This window comes from Barbus barbus (assembly GCF_936440315.1).
Source record: "Barbus barbus genome assembly, chromosome: 33".
Classification (NCBI taxonomy): domain Eukaryota; kingdom Metazoa; phylum Chordata; class Actinopteri; order Cypriniformes; family Cyprinidae; genus Barbus; species Barbus barbus.
Genome location: NC_136761.1, coordinates 15,346,843 through 15,366,510, shown reverse-complemented (window position 1 = coordinate 15,366,510; position 19,668 = coordinate 15,346,843). Strand labels below are relative to the sequence as shown.

The following is a 19,668-nucleotide window of genomic DNA, read 5'->3' as shown; positions in this document are numbered from 1 at the left end:
TTTTCTATTCTAACATGACAGTGCCTCTGTGTATAAGACACGGTTCAAAAAGACATGATTGATTCAGTCAGTGTGGAAGAACTTGACTGGTCTGCAGAAAGCCAAGTCCTGATCCCAGCTGAACACCTCTGGTGTGACTTTATATGCAGACCTTGAGCCAAAAACTCGTCACCAAACACCAATGACTTGTATAGACACTATAAGGACAAAAGTATTAGGACACCCCCTTCTTTAGAACAGAAAAAGTTACTAACAAAACTGTGGCAACAAAGATGGAAACAGTTCATGTATTTAAAAATTGTATTTCCATCTCTGTTGTAACCGTTTTGGACGTGTCTAAAATGACAGCACCCTTATGTACAAGTCATTGGTGTTTGGTGACGAGTTTTTGGCTCAAGGTCTGCATATAAAGTCACACCAGAGGTGTTCAGCTGGGATCAGGACTTGGCTTTCTGCAGACCAGTCAAGTTCTTCCACACTGACTGAATCAATCATGTCTTTTTGAACCGTGTCTTATACACAGAGGCATTGTCATGTTAGAATAGAAAAGGGTCCTGCCCAAACTGTTGCTATAAAATTAGAAGCTTGCGATTCCCTAGAATATCATTATATGCTTTAACATTAAACATTGTACTCATACACACACACACACACAGATACATACATATATATTTATATACTTATTTATACATTTATTTATTCCGAACTATAAAAAAATACAAAAGGAAAACACATAAATGTACAAATGAATAAACTAAAAACCAAATCAATGATTACATTCAATTTTAACACATACTCAACCCTGTCGAAAAAAAATAAATAAATAAAATAAATAAATAATAATAATAATATATATATATATATATATATATATATATATATATATATATATATATATATATATATAAATATAAATTTAAATTAGTAACTACTCTTTTAGGTCAAATTCAACATAATGGTAATGAGTATTATATGGGCAAGCAAACATTACAGTTTAAGATAATTAAACAAAAAAAGTTTTCTTAGCAGAAACTTCCTTAATGTAGGCTATATAAAGTGCATATCAAGAAAACTGAGATGGTATTTAATTTACACAAAACAAGCAAGGCGTCAAAACCAGAGGAGAATGTCACGGAAACAATGCAAGAGAGCCAAAATAATTGCGAATGCATGAAAAGATTCATCACTGGTGGTAGTGCATTCAGTGTCGGCAGAGCATTGTACAAATGCAAGATCTATGACAAAAATAGAACCAAACAGGATAGAGATACAATGGATCATTTTATAATGGAGCGAATAGGCAATCATACATTGCCCACAAATGCAATGCCCACAAATGACCCACTGTTCCATTATCAAGCTAAGCACTCATCCTCCATCCACCATGTAATATTTTTTAAATTGCAAATGCTGCATTTATGGCTTGTACACAGCAAGTGACAATGCCTTATTGATGTAAATCAAAACAGTAGCTATCTATGCTCACTTAGCTCTTTGGCTAACTATAGCAGTGACACTAAGGTCTGGTTCACACAGAACGCTGTTACACATTTCATTGTTGCTGCTTTCAATTGTTTTTACTTAAATTGTGCTGGACGGACATTTTACGTAAATATGTAAAAAAAGACGTACTTTTGTTTTTCAGCATCACGCACTAGCCAAATTAAAAGTTTTAAAGGGGTAATCGGATGCAAAATTCACTTTATAAGTTGTTTGAACATATATGTGTGTTGGAAGTGTGTGAACACATCCATCCTTTTAATGATAAAAATCCACCCAGTTTTTTTTTTTTTTTTTAAATCCCTATTTTAAAATCCCCTTTCTCAAATCAGGCTGTTCTGAGGTTCCTGTCAGAATGACGTAGTTCTGTACAGGCCCCTCCCACGATAGTTGATTGACAAGGCCGTCTTACCTTAGACCCGCCCTTAGTGAGCTGAGAGCTGTCTGCCATTGTGTCGACTCCGATGCAGGGAAAAACAAGAATGTCTCCGATTAAGCGATTGAGGTGTTTTATTGTTGGATGTAATAATGAATATAGCAGTCATCATTAACTCCTGACATCTGAGCCGCTGAAGATGCAGAGGATTAACGTTACTTTCGTTTTGAAGGGAATGCACCAATCCCCGATCTGCCTAAGTTGCGCCTTCGCTCGAATCATTCATGATCCAGCTTCATCTACAGAAGTAGTGAGTTAAGGGTTTTTATGAATCTTTGCAAATCGCCTTTCCTAATAATGTACTAGTTAGCCAGTTTCACGGCTAAAGTAAACAGTACTGCTCGTCACCCCACAGAAGAGAGGGCCGGGGTCAGCAGAGGTCATTAGCATTTAAAGTAACATGGACTAGAATAGCTTGCTAAAAACAGAGCTGATTTTGACAGGGTAAAAAAGGTGTTTTTTACACTACCACTGAGAAATTTTTAACTAAAGTATGTTATAGACTTTTCATTAAGACCCTCAAGAATCATATCAACTTGTGGAAAATGGGCATCCGATGACCCCATAAAGAATCAATTCTATGAGAATGGGCAAGTCCACCACAGCTGCAACGATAACGACACATACAAACGATATTGTGGGAATAAATTTTACAACTATTTTTTTCTCCTGTTGATAACATAATCAGCGTTGTTTATCTTGAACCTAAACAACGCTGATTGCATTGATTACGTTCTGGGGTACTCTCCAAAATGGTGGAAGAGAATAACTCAGGGAGAAGAATTGCTGAATAAATTATGTTATTTTTGTTTTCTTTGTGCATAAAAAGTATTCTTGCTGCTTTGTAAAATTACGATTGAATGCTTGATGTCACATGGACTATTTTGCCGATCTCCTTGCTACGTTTCTGTGCCTTGATCGTGGTAGTATCCTTTCTGTCTATGGAGGGTCGACAGCTCTCAGAGTTTGTCAAAAATATCTTAATTTGTGTTCTGAAGATGAACGAAGGTCTTATGGGTTTGGAACGACATGAGGGTGAGTAATAATGACAATTTTCATTTTTGGGTGAACTAACCCTTTATGACAATTTGATAATTCATATTTGATAATTTCAAATATAAGTATTCAACATTTTAAAATTAAAATATTAAAACCTTATTTATAGGTTTTATAATTGTAATTGACTTTGATTAAATGTAAGAATTTGACACACTACTAGAAAAATGGCTTTATAAAGGTAAAAATGCCCATTAAGGGTAAAAATCATTTTAAACTTATTGAAAAAGATTCATTTCTGTCACTGCTGTGAACTGACCACCACACAGAATATGAAGAATTTCAGAAACTTTAGGAGTCAGCTGTACATGGCAGGCCTGCAGCGCAACACACTCAGCAAAATATCGTCTGATTATCGTTATCAAGGTTTTCTCAACGATGATGAGGACAAAAAAAAATATGAATAAACCATATTTACATAAGGTTTTTTTTTTTTTTTTTTAATGGGCGTGGGGGGGGGGGAGTGTCTGGTTAGGGAGACATAACCCCACCCCCATCCCCCCCCCCCCCGCCAAGACACAATTCGAACAGTGGAAACGACATAACTGGAACAAGTGTATATGAACAGTTATCGAATGTTGGTATGGACACTAATATAGTTACCTTTATTATTAAAAAGTTATCCTTATAGCTTATAGGCCTAGTTAATTTTGGTGTGAAAGAAAATTTAATTTTAAAAACGCATCTGGAGGAAGGCTACTGTTTTTCTGTTCAGCTGCGCAGCTTCTCTCATTTTTTAAACGGAACAATGCATTCTGTGTGAAAAGCAATTATTAAGAACATTTCTTTTGGTAAATATTATGGAGATAATAATCCTTAGCACCATATTGCTGCAGAGTTATGTGGTAAACAAACTATAATGTTATTTTAACTGCCGCCGTGTGCTCTGGGACTTTTGCAATTGTTAAATATTATATTAGGAATATTAAATTAAATATATGCTACACATTTGTCACCACATTTGACGGAAAGAGATGCTATCACCTCTCTCATACAATACAGTAAACATCATTAAAATTTTAGTAGACACCAACAAAAGAGACGCACACACACACTAGGTAGACACTCTGCAGGAGATGAAGCTTAACTTCCCTGACGCTTCACTAAAAATAATTCCCTCACAATGTGTTATGCAGCCGCCGTGTTTACTGGAGAAGAACAAAAGTTAACGGCGTATTTAATTAAAGGAATCAAATATGCACAAAAGAGCTGTCTCCTAAACCCATCTTCACTCTGCTCCTCCGAGAAGATGCGAACAAATTCTGGTACATTTAAAACTTCAAACTAGGCTACATTGTGACAAAACATTAACCCATTCTTTCATGAACATCCTCCTAATATGTGACTACCGAAAGTCCTGATGCCTCCTTCAACCCTCCATCACCCCCACCTGGGTTTATCCTCTTCTCCCCTCAACGCTGGTGTTTCTAGCTCTGACAGGCTTTCAGCTAGTAAATCAGTGAATTGATCTTGAGGGGCAGCAGAGTGTCCTGGGTTCTACTAAAGATCCATTTTCATTTCACAAGCAGCCCCCCCACACCAGCGCCTCCTCCAGCATCCATAAACATCAGCACCCAACTCCTGCTGACCCCATCCGACTCTTTCAACACTCTCGCTCACACTCATTTACCCGCTCACCTGCTTTCGCAATGAGATGAGGTATCTGTTCTCACAGTCCTCCTGACTCACTTTGGTTTCCTATAGGTGAGATAAACATGATCAAAGAGCAAACAACACTTTCTTTAAAAACAACCTTGTAGTTTGTTCTCTTCATATAGAGGCCCTGGGGCTTGTGGGGGCTGTAGTGACACAATCACATTTCGTTGTACACTAGCACTAAACTATTTATGTGGTAACAACTGCAACAGGCATTTAAGAACCTGTCAAATTATAGGTCCTATTGTAATATGCGCAAAATGTTCAAGAGCGGTTCTAGAGCATTTCATCTGCCCCTTTTGCTTTTGGTGGGGCAGCTGATGTACTACTGGTATAGAACACATACAGTGCCACTAATAGAGAAGCGAGACATAGTAAACATATGATTGAACAATAACCTTAAAGGCTCATGAAAATGCATAAATAAAAACACCCACCTTATATTTTTTTAAGAAAAAAAAAACTAAATGTGGGTTAATAAACTAAAAATTACCACCAATTTGCAGTCTAAAAATGTAAAAAACAAAAAAACAAACAAATTTTCCAGACACAAAGACACTTCTTGATAACAGGAAATCACTCTCCTAAAAATGCTCTTAATTTTTTCTTACTTTGATTGTTAGCTTGTGTCCCAAAACAGTATGTACATTTTTTTGTGGTAGAATTTCAGTTTGTAGTCCTAAATACTGGAAGGAAAACAGCCATTTTCTAAGCCTTATCTAGCAACTTACAGCAGCCTTACCGTTATAGACCAAAGGTGCTGAACTAAGTATAAAACTTCTGCAGTATCTCAAAGCCCAAAAAAGCAGCCAAACAAGGACATTTAATGTTAAAAACAAAGTAAATGATAATGATGAACTACACAGCCAGCGCAGGCCAGTGGGGGACAAACCCAGCAAGTATAGAGCATGCCGCTTGTTCACACATACATTTATGCAGGACTATTTTAAATAAACTGAACAAAAGTGCAACTTCTCCTTGTATGGAAAGCATTAGAATTAAAAAATTCTGCATTAGCAATTAGCAATTAAAAAATTCTGTGCATTTGGAGCAACATGAGGGTGGATAAAATGCTAAGCAACTGCAACTTGGTTAGACTAAAGTGTAGAGACATGCGCTTTTTTACCTTGGAACTTAATAATCAAAGATAAAAATAATTATTTGGGAAGTCACATTCAAATCCACTTGGTTCAAAACGCCCCATGACACTTCTGGCTGCACCCACAAGATTAAACCAGACTGAAGTGACTATAAACTGCGACAGAGCACCAGGATGAAATGGCAGGGCCGCGAGTGATAGCGAGCTCCGTTTGACTGGCAGAATCTGGGGTTATGAGTCTGACGATACACAGGGAATGCAGCTGGAGGGAACCAGAGAGAGAGACACGATAGGATCATGGAAAACGAGCGCACAAGGGCATGGGAGAGAGAGATAAGGCGAGAAAGCAGCAAAAAAGAGAAGAGGAGCTCTCATCTCGCCGTGCTTCTGCTGCTGGCGTATAGGATGCACTCCAGTGTAATCATCACTGAAGGGTTACTATTTCAGCAGCAGCCGCACACTGGCTGCTTTCTCTGTGCCAGTACAGCAAATTAAATAACACTTTACTAAGAGGGCTAGAGAGAGAGAGACACAGAGCTGGATTGCAAGAGGGAGGAAAGGAAGAGAGAAGTGCTGATGGGACAGTGATGAAGTCTGGATTTAGGATAATTACTCTGCTGAGCTCTTCCTCCCTCTCTCTCTCGCGCTCTCTTTTTTTCTCCTCCGCTCTCATTATTTGGAGAAGCTCGCCTGATGAGAGTATCTGAGCTGCCTGTCGCTTATTAAAAAATGAAAATGGCTTCAGATGAGTTTATTAAACTCATCTCTCCCTCTCTCTCTCTTTTTCATCTGCCTCCCTCACACTCTCCTTTCTCCTTCACAGATATAGCAGCATGTTGAGATGAAAGAAGACTCATCTTTTTTTGGAAAGCGCTATGAGAGATGCTCGAATCGTACGATACGAGTGGGGAAAAAATAGGAAAAATTGCGAAACAATTACGAGACAAAATCAATCGGCATCAATATTTCAAAATATTTCATCTGCTCTAAATCCATTTGCTGACATTATACTATTAACTTGAAGGCTTACGGTGTAATTAATGAAAGTTGCATTAAGAGCGGCCCCAGCCATTAGTTTAGAGAGGGGAGTTGACTTTAATGACGGTCTTTTATCATACTGGAAGACAGAAAGTACATTGAAGAAGTACAAATAGTGCACTTTCATTATAGGTTAAGTGTTACAACCATGGACGTACTCTTTGATTGCCTTAATTCAATTTTTATTCAACTCTATAAACAATATTCACGTAGGATATCTTCTATAATTTCAATGCTAATGCAGCGCAAATCATATAATTGCAGGAAATTGTTTTTGGAAGGAGAAAAAACAAGAGCAAGCAATAAACAGATTTGAAAGACAGAATTTGAGATAGAACTGGTCAAACACGAGTATGATATTATTTCTGAAATCAACAAAAAATGATAAAGCAGTATTTTTGTGTATGACTCGATGCGGGTGAGTAAATGTTTCATTGTTGGGTGAACTACCACTTGTAAACCCACATTGTTATTAATATTAACACAAATCCAATAGCAATATGATAGAAATCTGATAGAAATCATCGAATTCCATGCAGCACTGGTTTGGTGATATGAATAAATCAGGTGGTGTCAGGCAGCTGCTGTTGTTGTTGTTTGTAGGGGCTGCATCAGGTAAAAGCGGTTTATGTGGCGTTTCCACAGCAACTATGCCATCCTCTCATAATTTGCTCTTTGGCGGTGAACCTGGAGGTGAAAAACAGGTCTAATGGAGCGCACACATACAGTAACGGACATTTACATGAACACTAATGTTTGGAGTTCAGACACTGTGAGATCTCAATAACTTCATGTCATAACTGACATATTAGAGCAAGGATTGTTCAAATATTAGCACCAGTCAATATGTTTGGGAGTGTTTAATATTTATATTTACTATTAATATTTAGTAATATGAAATGCTAAATGTGCTGCTTTCTAATTATATTCATTTTAGCAAGGTAAACACCGCCTCCATTAAAAACGCTAATGTAGTCAGTGTTGGTTTGTTATCAGCGCTAAATACAAGCGTACAGCTATCACATAAGAATAACTTTAAATTGCACTAGTTTGTACTCTGTGTCACAACACAGCAAAAACAAATACATTGACATCAGTCAGGACTATTACTTGTCCTCTCACTGCAGGAGGAATAAGATGGAAGACTCTCTTAATGAAATTAAATCAATGTTAAAAATGCAAGAATAATGTTTGGAAGAATCTCACTATAAGTGTAAGGGTGTGTGTGAGATGGTAAAAGGATAGTAAAACCTGACATTTTTGGTCCCCACAAGGAAAACCGCTCATACCTTTTCTTTTAAGTGTAAAAATGTAGAAAGTTGTCTGTGAGGGTTCATTTTAGGGGATTCAGTATACAGTGTGTATAGTATAAAACTCACTATATAAGTCCCATTAAAACATGAAAACCCAACAAGAGTGTGTGATGACAGACCTCGTGGGAAGTATGCAGGCAACATTGTTTCATAGAGCTCTTTGTCAGACTTCAGAAACACACAGAAGATGACCCGGTCCAGCTGAGAGCAGATTAAAACCGAAAAAGAGACAAGAAATAAAAAATAAATGACCATAGAGAATCTCACTTTCAAGTTATGATTTTGCTGCTGCACAGCAGAAACCAACACAACTGAGAGCATACCTGTAATAATATATCACAAACTTCATCCAAATGAAACGAATATGCTCCTTCATCCTTACAACACTCTCTAAAGTCATGATAGAAATGTGCTTCATATCTTGTGATTAAAGTTAAAGGATAGAAAATAATGTTTCTAGACCTACATTATAAGTTAATTTCTGTCAAAGTGTTTCTTTTGCTTGAGATATTATTTTCAGTGGCATGAATTGAACTTCAAATAATCCATGTAACTGAAGAAAAAGGTTCATTTGTCCAATTCACTGATTTTTGACTTGTAGCCTCTCAGTCTTGTGTGAAGAGAGGGTCTGCTGAAAAGGACCACTTGGGTGCAATCGCTTAGCATATTCTAATGTCTGAGTCTTCTTGCCGGAGAGGCGCAGTGCCAGTGACCTAACTGTCCTTGACAGAACACCAGCACCAGTCCCAAATGCTTCATGGCAAGCAACAACATAAAAAGAATACATCGAGATCCGTGCCAGCATCCTAGAACCTCCATCTCCATGACAACAGTGGTGAGGGCAGGTGGGCTGCTTCTAATCATGCTCCTGTAACACATCATTGCATCCAGCTAGCACTCCTACTCTGCCACTGAAATCTCTCTCATTCTCATTTTTCTCTTTGGTCTCTAGCATTGTCTTTTTTCAGTGCCTTTTGCCAAATGTCTCTCCCTCTCTGGCTCACCCATCCTGTGTTGCTTTGTCTGTCTGATTCAGATTCAAAATAATGCTTTACATTGCCAAAGCATTTGTAACATTATAAACGTGCACATATGTAACGGACGACAGAAATTTTCCATTTGATGTTTACATGGTTTCTGGGTTAAAAGCATATGGCAATCTATTTGCCACACACTGTCGATAAGAAAATAATACCATAATATTTTTGTGTGTATTAACATACTATTTACAGAATGTAACCCCGAACAATAGCAAATTCAATTTTATAAGTTTTTAAAAATGTTTCAGGAGCATAAAAGCTATTTTATGCAGTTACATTTGATAATACGAAATGTTATTGTTAATGGTTGCTTTCTTTTCGAATCATTAGCCATCAAATCCTCACGAAACACTGCAGGTGGCATGAAGGTTACACAGAGGTGTACATTTAATTTAAGCTAAGTGTTTACTAAAAAATGTCTCACTCACGTATCATCATCATCATTTCAAGTTCATTTTGATCCAGACATGAGTGGCTTTGTCGAAGTGGGTGAGTTGTTCACGCTGTAATTAATTAGTCAGTCCATTTTCACCAGCCTGACGCGTTCAGGTCGATTTGCAGACTGGTTGCGAATGCAATTGTGATAGGTGGGCGTTATTAAATTGACAGGGTAATTGGTCAATCACATTGACGTGGAGGCACTGCCTACTTTTATGTGACCTTTTGCTGTTATTTTTTCGTTACCCCTCAAAATGTGCTCTTAAAAAACATGGCCTTAGATGTATTTAGACATATTTTGTATCTTTATTTAAAGTAATGTTGATTATTTTTTGCTGATAGTACACATTACTCAATTTTATAAATAGTAAAAGTAGAATAAATGGAATGAATTTAAAATATAATAATAATATAAAGCTAATAAAATAGGTAGAGAGAGAGAGCGGGTGCAGTATGGGATGTGCAGAAGTTTTGTCAAAGACATCCTGATGGCTCATTTCCTGTTAAATTTACTCTAGACTCACATTAAGTCACAGGGGCCAGAGATTTTTTTGTAGTTCTGCTGTTCTGCGAAGCCTATACAAGCTCCGTTAGAAACCAATTAAAACTGCGAGGTTATATTTGTGTGTGTGTGTGCATGCTGACTTAGAAAAGAAAGTCCCTATGCAGCCACCATCTGTTTGCCACAGCGTGTTCCTCGTCAAACAATAACAACAATGGCAAGAAAAGAACACCAGTAGGGAAATGGCACACACCTTCTCGTGATTTTGCTCCAGGTATTCTCTCACTGTTCTCAGGGCAACGTCGACTGCTTGATCAGGTGGATATCCTGCACCACACCACACAACATCCAACCCATGAACACAATACACATCAGATTTATACTAGGACTTTTAATTGATTAACATGATTATTAAAAAAGGCTTAAAGGGATAGTTCATCCAAAAATGAAAATTCTCTCATTAATTACTCACCCTCATGTCCTTCCAAACCCATAAGACCTTGTTTATCTTCAGGACACAAATTAAAATATTTCCGAGGGCTTTCTGACCCTGCATAGACAGCAATGCAACTGACACATTCAAGCCCCAGAAAGGTGGTAAGGACATAGTTAAAATAGTCCATGTGACATCTGTGGTTCAACCTTAATTTTATGGCACTACGAGACTTTTTGTATGCAAAGAAAACAAAAATAATGAATTTATTCAACAATTTATTTTCTTCCACACGCAAGTGGCATGGTACTCTCGTAAACGTGCAGTGGAGACTGACACGGAAGAGAAGAAATTGTTGAATAAAGTCATTATTTTTGTTTGTGCACAAAAAGTATTTTCGTAGCTTCATAACATTACAGAATCAGAATCAGAAAGAGCTTTTTATTGCATGCGCATACAAGGAATTTGTTGTAGTGTCATAAGCTTCCAGTTCACAGAGACAACAGCGACACACAGACAATAAAAATAAGATGAGAATAAAAAATACATGTAAATATAAATAAACCCAAAAATTTAAAAGAAAAATAATTTGAAACAAATTGTATGTACAGTTGTGCTACAGATGATAGAATGGAATAGAAGGAGATGCAGGGATGTACTAGGATGGAGGTGGTAGCAAATAAATATAAGGTTATTGCACATTTTTATTGTATTATGGGAGGGGGGGGGGGGGGGCATTTAACTGTTCATAAATTGGATTGCCTAGGGGAAGAAACTGTTCTTGTGCCTGGCTGTCCTGGTAATTACGGTTGAACCACTGATGTCACATGGACTATTTTAACAATATCCTTACTACCTTTCTGGGCCTTGAAATTGTCAGTTGTGTTGCTGTCTATGGAGGGTCAGACAGCTCTTGGATTTCATCAAAAATATTTTAATTTGTCTTCCAAAGATGAACGAAGGTCTTACGGGTTTGGAACAACATGAGGGCGAGTGATTAATGACAGAATTTTCATGTTTGGGTAAACTCTCTCTTTAAATTATAATGCGCTGATTGATTAAATAAATAACCAAAATCATTTGCACCCAAATAAAGATAAATAAGACATTACTGAGGCAGATCAGAAAACAAATTTATTTTTATAATTAATCAAAAAATGAATCCTTGATGCACTAAACTGCCATCCCCAACACAAAATAAATGAAAACAGTCTTGATATTTTTTATAAATAAACACATTACTTTGATTGTTATCGATCTAATTTGTATGATTAACCAAGAGGCATCAGGCATCAACATGTTCACACCTTGTCAACACTCACAATTCTGCCAATACACAGCACCATATTTTCTGCTTGAGGACTCGATGGTAGTTGTTTTTCGAACTGAAGCTGTTTGCCGGGTTCATTTCTGAGTTTAATCTCGACACGTATAGCTAAGAAGGGGGATTATAATCACAGTGACATGCTCTCGCACCTAATCTCAGCTAATCTGACCGTCTAATCCCACCCTTAATCTGAAAATCCCTCATACTACTGCAAGTGATATCCACTCCCAGAATTCCTAAAATGAGGCTCCTGCTAAATAACCACAAATAAGAACACATGCATGAGCACGGAGGTCACATCATAGCTGAGGTTCAAACACGTACCACTGATTAGGTAAGATAGAGCGCCATAATCACTGGGAATGAATACCATTGATGTTAGCTCATAAATGCAGCTAATGGATGATCATAGGTTTTAATAATAAATGAGCCCATTGAAAACTCTAAATCAACCAACCTGTAATCAATTACACAGAGTCATTTATAGACTATGAATACAAAGGACATATAAAAATAAATAATTGATGTAAGACAAAGCAATTAAAGATGAAAAGTAAACATTGATTGAGAAAATATCGCTGTAATTTGCACCTACCGTACACTCCAGTAGAGATGCAGGGAAAAGCCTAGACAGCAACATCAAAGAGACGTAAAAAGAAATATAGACTTAATTGTTTTATCATCGGCGTATGAACCACTAAATGCATCTTTAAATAAATGTGTTGTATTATAATAAAAGAAATTAAGGTTTACAAAGCACTTATTGTTGGACCTATTAGTACAAACCACAACAAAGCAACAGCTTTTACAAGGGAGGGTGAATGAAAATTGATTAATTACAACCCATTAAAGATACAATCCATTACTAATGACAAAGAGCCACTTGCGCCCTAGAATTAAGGTCCTTAAAAACAAAAGCTTTACTTTAAAACAAATGGACCGAGTCACAGACAATTGTTGGTTTTTTAAAAGCATTGCTGCTAAGGTACCACTTTGTGTCTTGCAAACCCCAGCGTGTATGGATAGCACTTTGAAATCAATTAAGGGAATGAAATTTCTGTCATTTACTCTCCTTCATGTTCTTCCAAAGCTTGAATGACTTACTTTCCTCCATGGAGCATGAGCTGCTTTGCTGAAAGTCCTGGCTGCCACTTTTCCATACAATGAAAGTGAATGAGGATGGGGGATTTTGAGCACAAAAATAACTAAATAAGACTGTTGTGTTCACTTCATTTTGTTCCAAAGCTATCATAGGACTTGTAATGATACTTTTAAGTTCATTTTTAGATCAATTATCACATGCCTCCTTGCACTTATAACATATGGACGAGCAGCCAGAACATTTACCACGACAACTTTTGTGTTTGATGGAAAAAATTATGCAGGGTTGAAATGGCCAGATTTGTTTTTGATAATTACAACTTCGGTAATTTAAAATTAAGATGAAATAAATATGAAATTAAATACAAGTATTAGAAAAATTCAACAAAAATCAGAAATCAGAAATAAGTACTAAAATGAATTAAACTATAACTGGAATAAAATGTAATTAAATATATAGCAAAAACTAATAAAAATAATAAAAGCACATAAAATTATTATAACAAACTAAAGTAAAAAAAACCGAATAAATACTATAAAAGTATATAAATACTACTAAAATATCACTGGAAATGAGTGAGTAAATTATGGCCATTTTTTTAGATGAACTATTCCTAATAATAACACTTGATTAAAGGTCTTTTTTTCCACAGTGAACGCCAGTTACATAAAGATAAACAGGAAGTCCCCAAGATATTATGATGATGCAGCACTCCTTCCTGAGAACCTTAATGATAGATCTTAGCTGTGCCTGTGTGTATTTTTATCCTTGCTTGTGCACTGTGTTAAAATCTTTTATACATGCAGTAACCTGTCTTCAATAAATCAATCTCTGAAAGAAATAAAGCTGAAACGGCTCTCAACTGTTTTAGTAGATTCATATAAAAATTGTTAGGGCACCAGTGGAGTGCGAGTTATGCGCTGTGTTATGACTGGATTGCTGGCATTTTGATTCTCATACCCTGACGCAGCTGTGACATGTGAGTGATACAGGGTGAGAGTTTAACATGTTAACTGTGTGTACCTGAGTTTATGTGCAACCAGTATGTATAAGGTTCGAGATTGCGGTGGGCCGTTAAAATTGCATACAAGTAGCTATATCCCAGCCAAGACATGAAGTCTGAATCTGTTATGAGTGTGTGAGACCCTCACCACAGTCCGCAGGTAGTTCTTAGTTGCTGTGTGCAGACAGTTATAATAACAGTTTCTCAGTGCTTGTTCCTCTCTGTCCCCCACTGAATCATGGACTATCGGCCCCACGGTGTGAATAATATCTGTGAAACACAGACATAAAGCCAAAAACAGAAACAAGTCATACAAAAAATATCAGAAAAATATGTGATTGTGTTATATAACTCTAACTTCCTGTCTGTTTCCCTCCATTTTATCTATACATGTTTCTAAAACATGAATTTGTTTATGATTCACTATGGTTCAAAGTTTGGGGTCTGTAAGATTTTATTAAAGTTTTTTGTAAAGAAATCAATACTTTATTTAGCAATGATACATTAAATTGATCAGAAGTGACAGTAAAGACATTTATAACACCATCACAGGAGAAAATCAATATAAAAATATTAAAATGGGAAAAAGTTATTTTAAATTGTAATAATATTTAACATGTTATTGTTTTACTGTATTTTTGATCAAATAAAGCCCTGGGGCGCATACAAGACTTCTTAAACAAACAAAAAATACTTTTCAATCCCAAACAATTGAATGGTAGTGTACATTTTAAAATATATTTTAAAAATGCAATTACTTCCTTACAGTAACTGAAATTGACAGCAGATGCACTTGTTTAGTCTACACTTCTGTGCAGTTTGATTGTTATATTGACTCAGTTAAATTTATGGTCAGATTTCCATCTTTTAATTTACATGAATTGTAAATCATATGTTAAAAAGGTAAATACACTTATTAACAAGTGATTTTTTTTTTTTTTTACAGTTGATCTAAATTAAAAAGTTTCAATCTACGCATATTCTGGAATTATAATAAACAAGAATGGATGATTTAGAATTTAGGTCTACATTAAATGTTAAAAAAAAGTGTTTTACAAATATGTTAAAGCACTATAAATGACCTATTTTAACCTCAATAGCAAAATTGTTCCATTTAATAATGGTATCAGTATATCAATATCAGTAATATTGGCCTTGACAGATCTTGGCCTTTATATTACAGTGCGACCTACTTACAGAAATAACAGATTGCTACTGGAAGGGTCTTTTGGCTTGTTTCGTCTGATGAAGTATGATAATATATGATGATATATTACTCCACAACATCAAAATATCTCATCGCAGTAACTGCTGTACTGATAAATGCTCTCAACACCCGAGGTGACGTTCAATCTTTATCATACTAAGCAACAGTTTCTGGCACAACACCACAGTGACTGCAATTATTTAAAATAAATAATATTTATAAAACAGTACATTCTTATGGAAACAGCTTCGAACTGCGTAATTGATTTCACTGTAATAACTGTACTAATGGCAGGTTCTAAGAACTGTTGGCAGATTCTATGGTTTCCATGGTACAAGTTAATAAGAGTAACAGGAAACAGCTCAAGAGCATCAAATTTCCTATTCTAGTTCAAAAAAGAATTTATCAATTTTATGCAAGATGTTTTGTTTTTAAGTCTAAAATGTAAGAGTGTTTAATTGAAAATCAGTTTTCCAAATCTGTCAAAGAATATGATTATTTAAATCATTATAACAAATGTCTGTACTGCAATTGTTTTACACATAAAAACTACCAAATGAAAAAATACTAGAGTAAAAAGCTTTTGAAAGGCCTTCAGTAAAAGAAAGTTAATGTGTCACACAAACTTATGCATTGTGTCTAGACTTTTGATTAGCTCTCCTCTTATGCACTTACAATAACTGCACTTTCTGTTTGTTGTTCCCATCTCTGCCATCTGTCTGTTTCTCAATTACTAAAGCCCCACTTGTCTCAGTCCTGCACCCTCTCATCTCAATTTCCTGTTTCCTCCACCCATTGACACTAAGCTCAACCGCAGGCGTTGTGTCCGTTTCCCTTGTCCTCCTTTTCCATCTACCTTCTGTCTAAAACATCCATCCATCTGTCCTTTCAACGTCTCGTGTCCTTGCGTGTCACATCTGTGGCATGTCCTCAATCTCTCCCTTTTGCCCCGCTTGTCCTTTGGATGTCCAGCAGCCCACTGTCAGTTACACTCCCACTCCTCTTTCCCTCATCCATCCACCCCCCGCTTCCCTCCCCGACACCTCTCTGCGCTGCGTGCTGTCCGGCTGCGTTTATTTACCGCTGCACTCTGCAGTGTTTACAGCATCGATCCACCTCTGTTTGTTTAGTCCAGCAGCACTATCATACATCAAGTCGGGCAGAGACATTACTCACACACACACACACACACACAAACACACCCAAGCTTGCAGACACTCGCATATGAAGTGCAAAAGGAAACAATGGACAGGAAAGAAAAAACAACAGAGTACAGTGGGCATATGTTTGACTGGAAGTACAGTGTCACAAGGCACTGTCATGTTTGTGGCACAGCGTGATCTGCTAAAGCGGGTGTAGAAGGAAGAGAGGAAGAGAGACAGGATGACATAATCACCGCAGACACAGGTGCAGCTGGAGGTTGAAGCAAACTACAAAAAACTGCCGGGAGGTTCAGATATCGCACTGCTCAACTCTCCCGCTGTCGCTCCTGTTTGCTCTCTAAAACAAACACACACAAGCACACTTACAACACAGCGTGTGTGGGGAAGAAATGAACATTTTCTACAGAGTTCAAGGTTACAATGTAGCCTAATGTAGATTAAAAACCTTGTAAGTAAACAATAATTTAAGCTGTTAATTGCATGTTAACTTTCATACGTGTTGTAAAGTCTATCTAAAGTACTAGTAATGCATGTTAGGGTTTCAACACAAAATTAAAAATAAAGGAATTACATATTCATATTCATACATGTATATTTATATTTGTTATTTAACATTTGCATTGAACCTGACATATCTATGAAGAGACGCTTGTATTTTGTAAATAAATTATAACAATATATATAATCAATTTAGCAACAAGTGGTTTATATACACAGTCAAACCAAAATTTATTGAGACACCTTCAACATCTCACATCACAGTTTATTTTTAGAAAATAGTAATAAAATATGACAAGAACTCAAAAGAGTTATACCGTGTCAGAACAAATACATCTTGATAATGTTAGATAGCTTTGATAGAAAGGTATGTAACAAAACATGGTCAGGTCAAAGTGTCAAATCAAATTTATCTCCTTTACTGGTAGTGCACTGTATGAAGAATTTTTCATATGTTACAGTTGACTTTATTTTGCTATCCTCATTTACATAAATGAACTATAATGTCCTGTAGCCACTATATGGTGTATTAAAATTTGTTAATAATAATAATACATAGCTGTATCTAAAATTAATTAAGGGGCAATAAAATGCTAATATTTCAATAAATAAATAAATATATATATATATATATGCACAAAATTCTTAGAGATTATAGTATTAGTATTTTATTGCCCCTTATTCATTTTAGATGCATTTATTTATTATTAACTTATTTAAATACACCACTTATTTTATTTCAATATTATTTATGTATTATATTTCAATACGTTTTGTGGATTTTTACTTTAATATATGCTGGGTCACAGCATTAGTGTGCATGTGGTCGTACAGCCTGTCTTCTAACCCATTTTATTTCCCAATAGCTTCCTGATCCTGAGAAAACACACTGTTCTTTCTCCCCACACAGCTCCAATACTACACACCAAAACCTGACAACACCCATAAGGTATCGATGAATCTACTCCAAACTTGCTATTATCAAGCTCTAAATCACTCCTCTGTTTGTTCCCCTCCTTCCTCCTGCCTGCTCGCCTTTCTCTTTCCTCCTCTCCCTCCCTCTCAGTGAAAGGTTGTCTGTCTTTCCGCTACCAAGTCTCACTGTTCACTCATCCAGACCAAACCCAAGTCTCCTGTCTCGTGCACAAAGGGAGGCCCCTGGACTCTCCCACCAAACCCCCTGGAGAAAAAGTCACTGTGCACAACTATATCCCCATTCTGCAGCAGGGGAGCAGGTGCGTCGATTTAAAAAAGGCAGCCAGCTAAGACGAACTGCTTATCATCTGAAAGGTCCGAAGGTGTTTGACTCACTTTTTGTGTTTCTCTCCTTTTTCTCAAATTCAAATCTGCTTGACAGCCGAGTTACAATATACCAGCAGTTACTGGCCGATCAAGCACGACGGCCAGCACAATAGATCGCTCTCCTTTCACCTTGGCTTTCAACGATCGGTTTTGACAAGAAAAGGCTGCGATTTTCAGAAAGCTGCAGTCCAAAATTCATTCAAAATAACAGCCTGGAATCTGAGGTCATTATAAATGTACACTGTATTTCATTGGATTGTTTAATAAATATAATTAAGTAATTAGGGCCCAAGCCAGTAAGGCGCAGGGCCCTATTGTTCTTCTAAGGATTATTATTTTTTTTTTTTTTTTTTTTTTTTTTTTTTTTTTTTTTTTTATTTCAATCATCCGGGCACTTTTGGGGGCCTTAACGTGCCCGAAAACTCTCGAAAATTGGCACGCACGTTGGAACCTGCGGCCATTAGGACGCCGCTGAGGCTGGGACCCGGGCGTGGCACAGGGGCTCTACGGCGCCCCCTGGAAAATTGTCAGAAAGCTTGATGTATAGCTCACACATACTTGCACGTATTCATATGAAACTCGGTACACATATAGAACTCATTGAGCCGAACAACTTCCGCGCAGCATGTCATAGGCTCCGCCCAACAGGAAGTCGGCTATTCAGGGCTGTTTAAAAAGCGCATGCTCTGGAATTTGATATACTCCTCTGAGGATTTCCATACGATTGCCACCAAACTCGGTGAACATGATCTCAAGACATTGGGGACGCTAAATTGCGAAGATATTTTTGATATGTCGAACGGTTTGCCCGTGGCGAGGCGATGAAGTTATGGCGAAAAATGAGACCCAGGAAATGCCTAATAACGTCCACATACATTGTATGATGTTGATCAAACTCCAGTGGTTTGTTCGTTGTATGATGCCGATCGGATAGATGTGACTATTATGACTGAAAGTTATAGCGCCACCAACTGGCTGCAGGAAGTGTGTCGTTTTCAAAATTATTTGAATTCAGCATCTTATTTTTACTCGATTTGCTTCAAACTTCACCAGAATAATGTCAAAACACGGCCGATGTAAAACTGTGAAGGGAATATTGATATCTAAAATTATGTTGCCATGGCAACGTGTCAAAGTTGAAAATTCGTTTCTGGTGATTTTGAGGCAGATAACATGTTTAGAATGTCATGAAACTCAACACACATATGAGTATTAATGATAGTTAGACACTGGAAAAAGCTCATAAACGGGCGTGGAAGAGGCACTCTATAGCGCCACCTTTTGTCAAAAATGGGGGGGTTAGTTTTAGCTACAGACACCAAACTCGGTACATAAATTGTTCTTATTAATCCGGACAACTTTCTAATTTACAGTCATTAGCTACGACCAACAGGACGTCGGCTATATTTATTTTAATGTGGGTTTTTTTTTAAAACGGGCTGTAAACAAATTCATACTCCTCAAAGCAGAAACACGTAAATCACACCAAACATTTTTTCTCATGATGCCAAAATACTGAAGATGCTAAATTGCGGACGGATTTAGGATATCTTGA

The 19,668-nt window shown here is 36.8% G+C and overlaps 2 protein-coding genes across 4 annotated transcripts in view; one reads left to right on the top strand and one right to left on the bottom strand.

The window, feature by feature from the left end:
* The window catches only part of LOC306853527 (fermitin family homolog 3-like), a 568,382-nt gene that overhangs the window by 500,073 nt on the left and 48,641 nt on the right, over window positions 1–19,668 (top strand). The window lies entirely within an intron of this gene.
* The window catches only part of LOC306853531 (ADP-ribose glycohydrolase MACROD1-like), a 53,398-nt gene continuing 40,551 nt past the window's right edge, over window positions 6,822–19,668 (bottom strand). For 2 of the 3 annotated variants that reach the window (XM_079391020.1, XM_079391021.1), the window contains 5 exons: window positions 14,092–14,213; window positions 12,434–12,464; window positions 10,332–10,405; window positions 8,218–8,299; window positions 6,822–7,472 (listed from right to left, as the gene is read on the bottom strand). In XM_079391020.1, the coding sequence (XP_079247146.1) occupies window positions 7,447–7,472; window positions 8,218–8,299; window positions 10,332–10,405; window positions 12,434–12,464; window positions 14,092–14,213 (335 nt within the window). In that variant the 3' untranslated portion in view covers window positions 6,822–7,446. Of the gene's footprint in view, window positions 7,473–8,217; window positions 8,300–10,331; window positions 10,406–12,433; window positions 12,465–12,942; window positions 12,990–14,091; window positions 14,214–19,668 lie in introns of all 3 variants that reach the window. The other variant, XR_013782746.1, reaches the window with a different exon arrangement.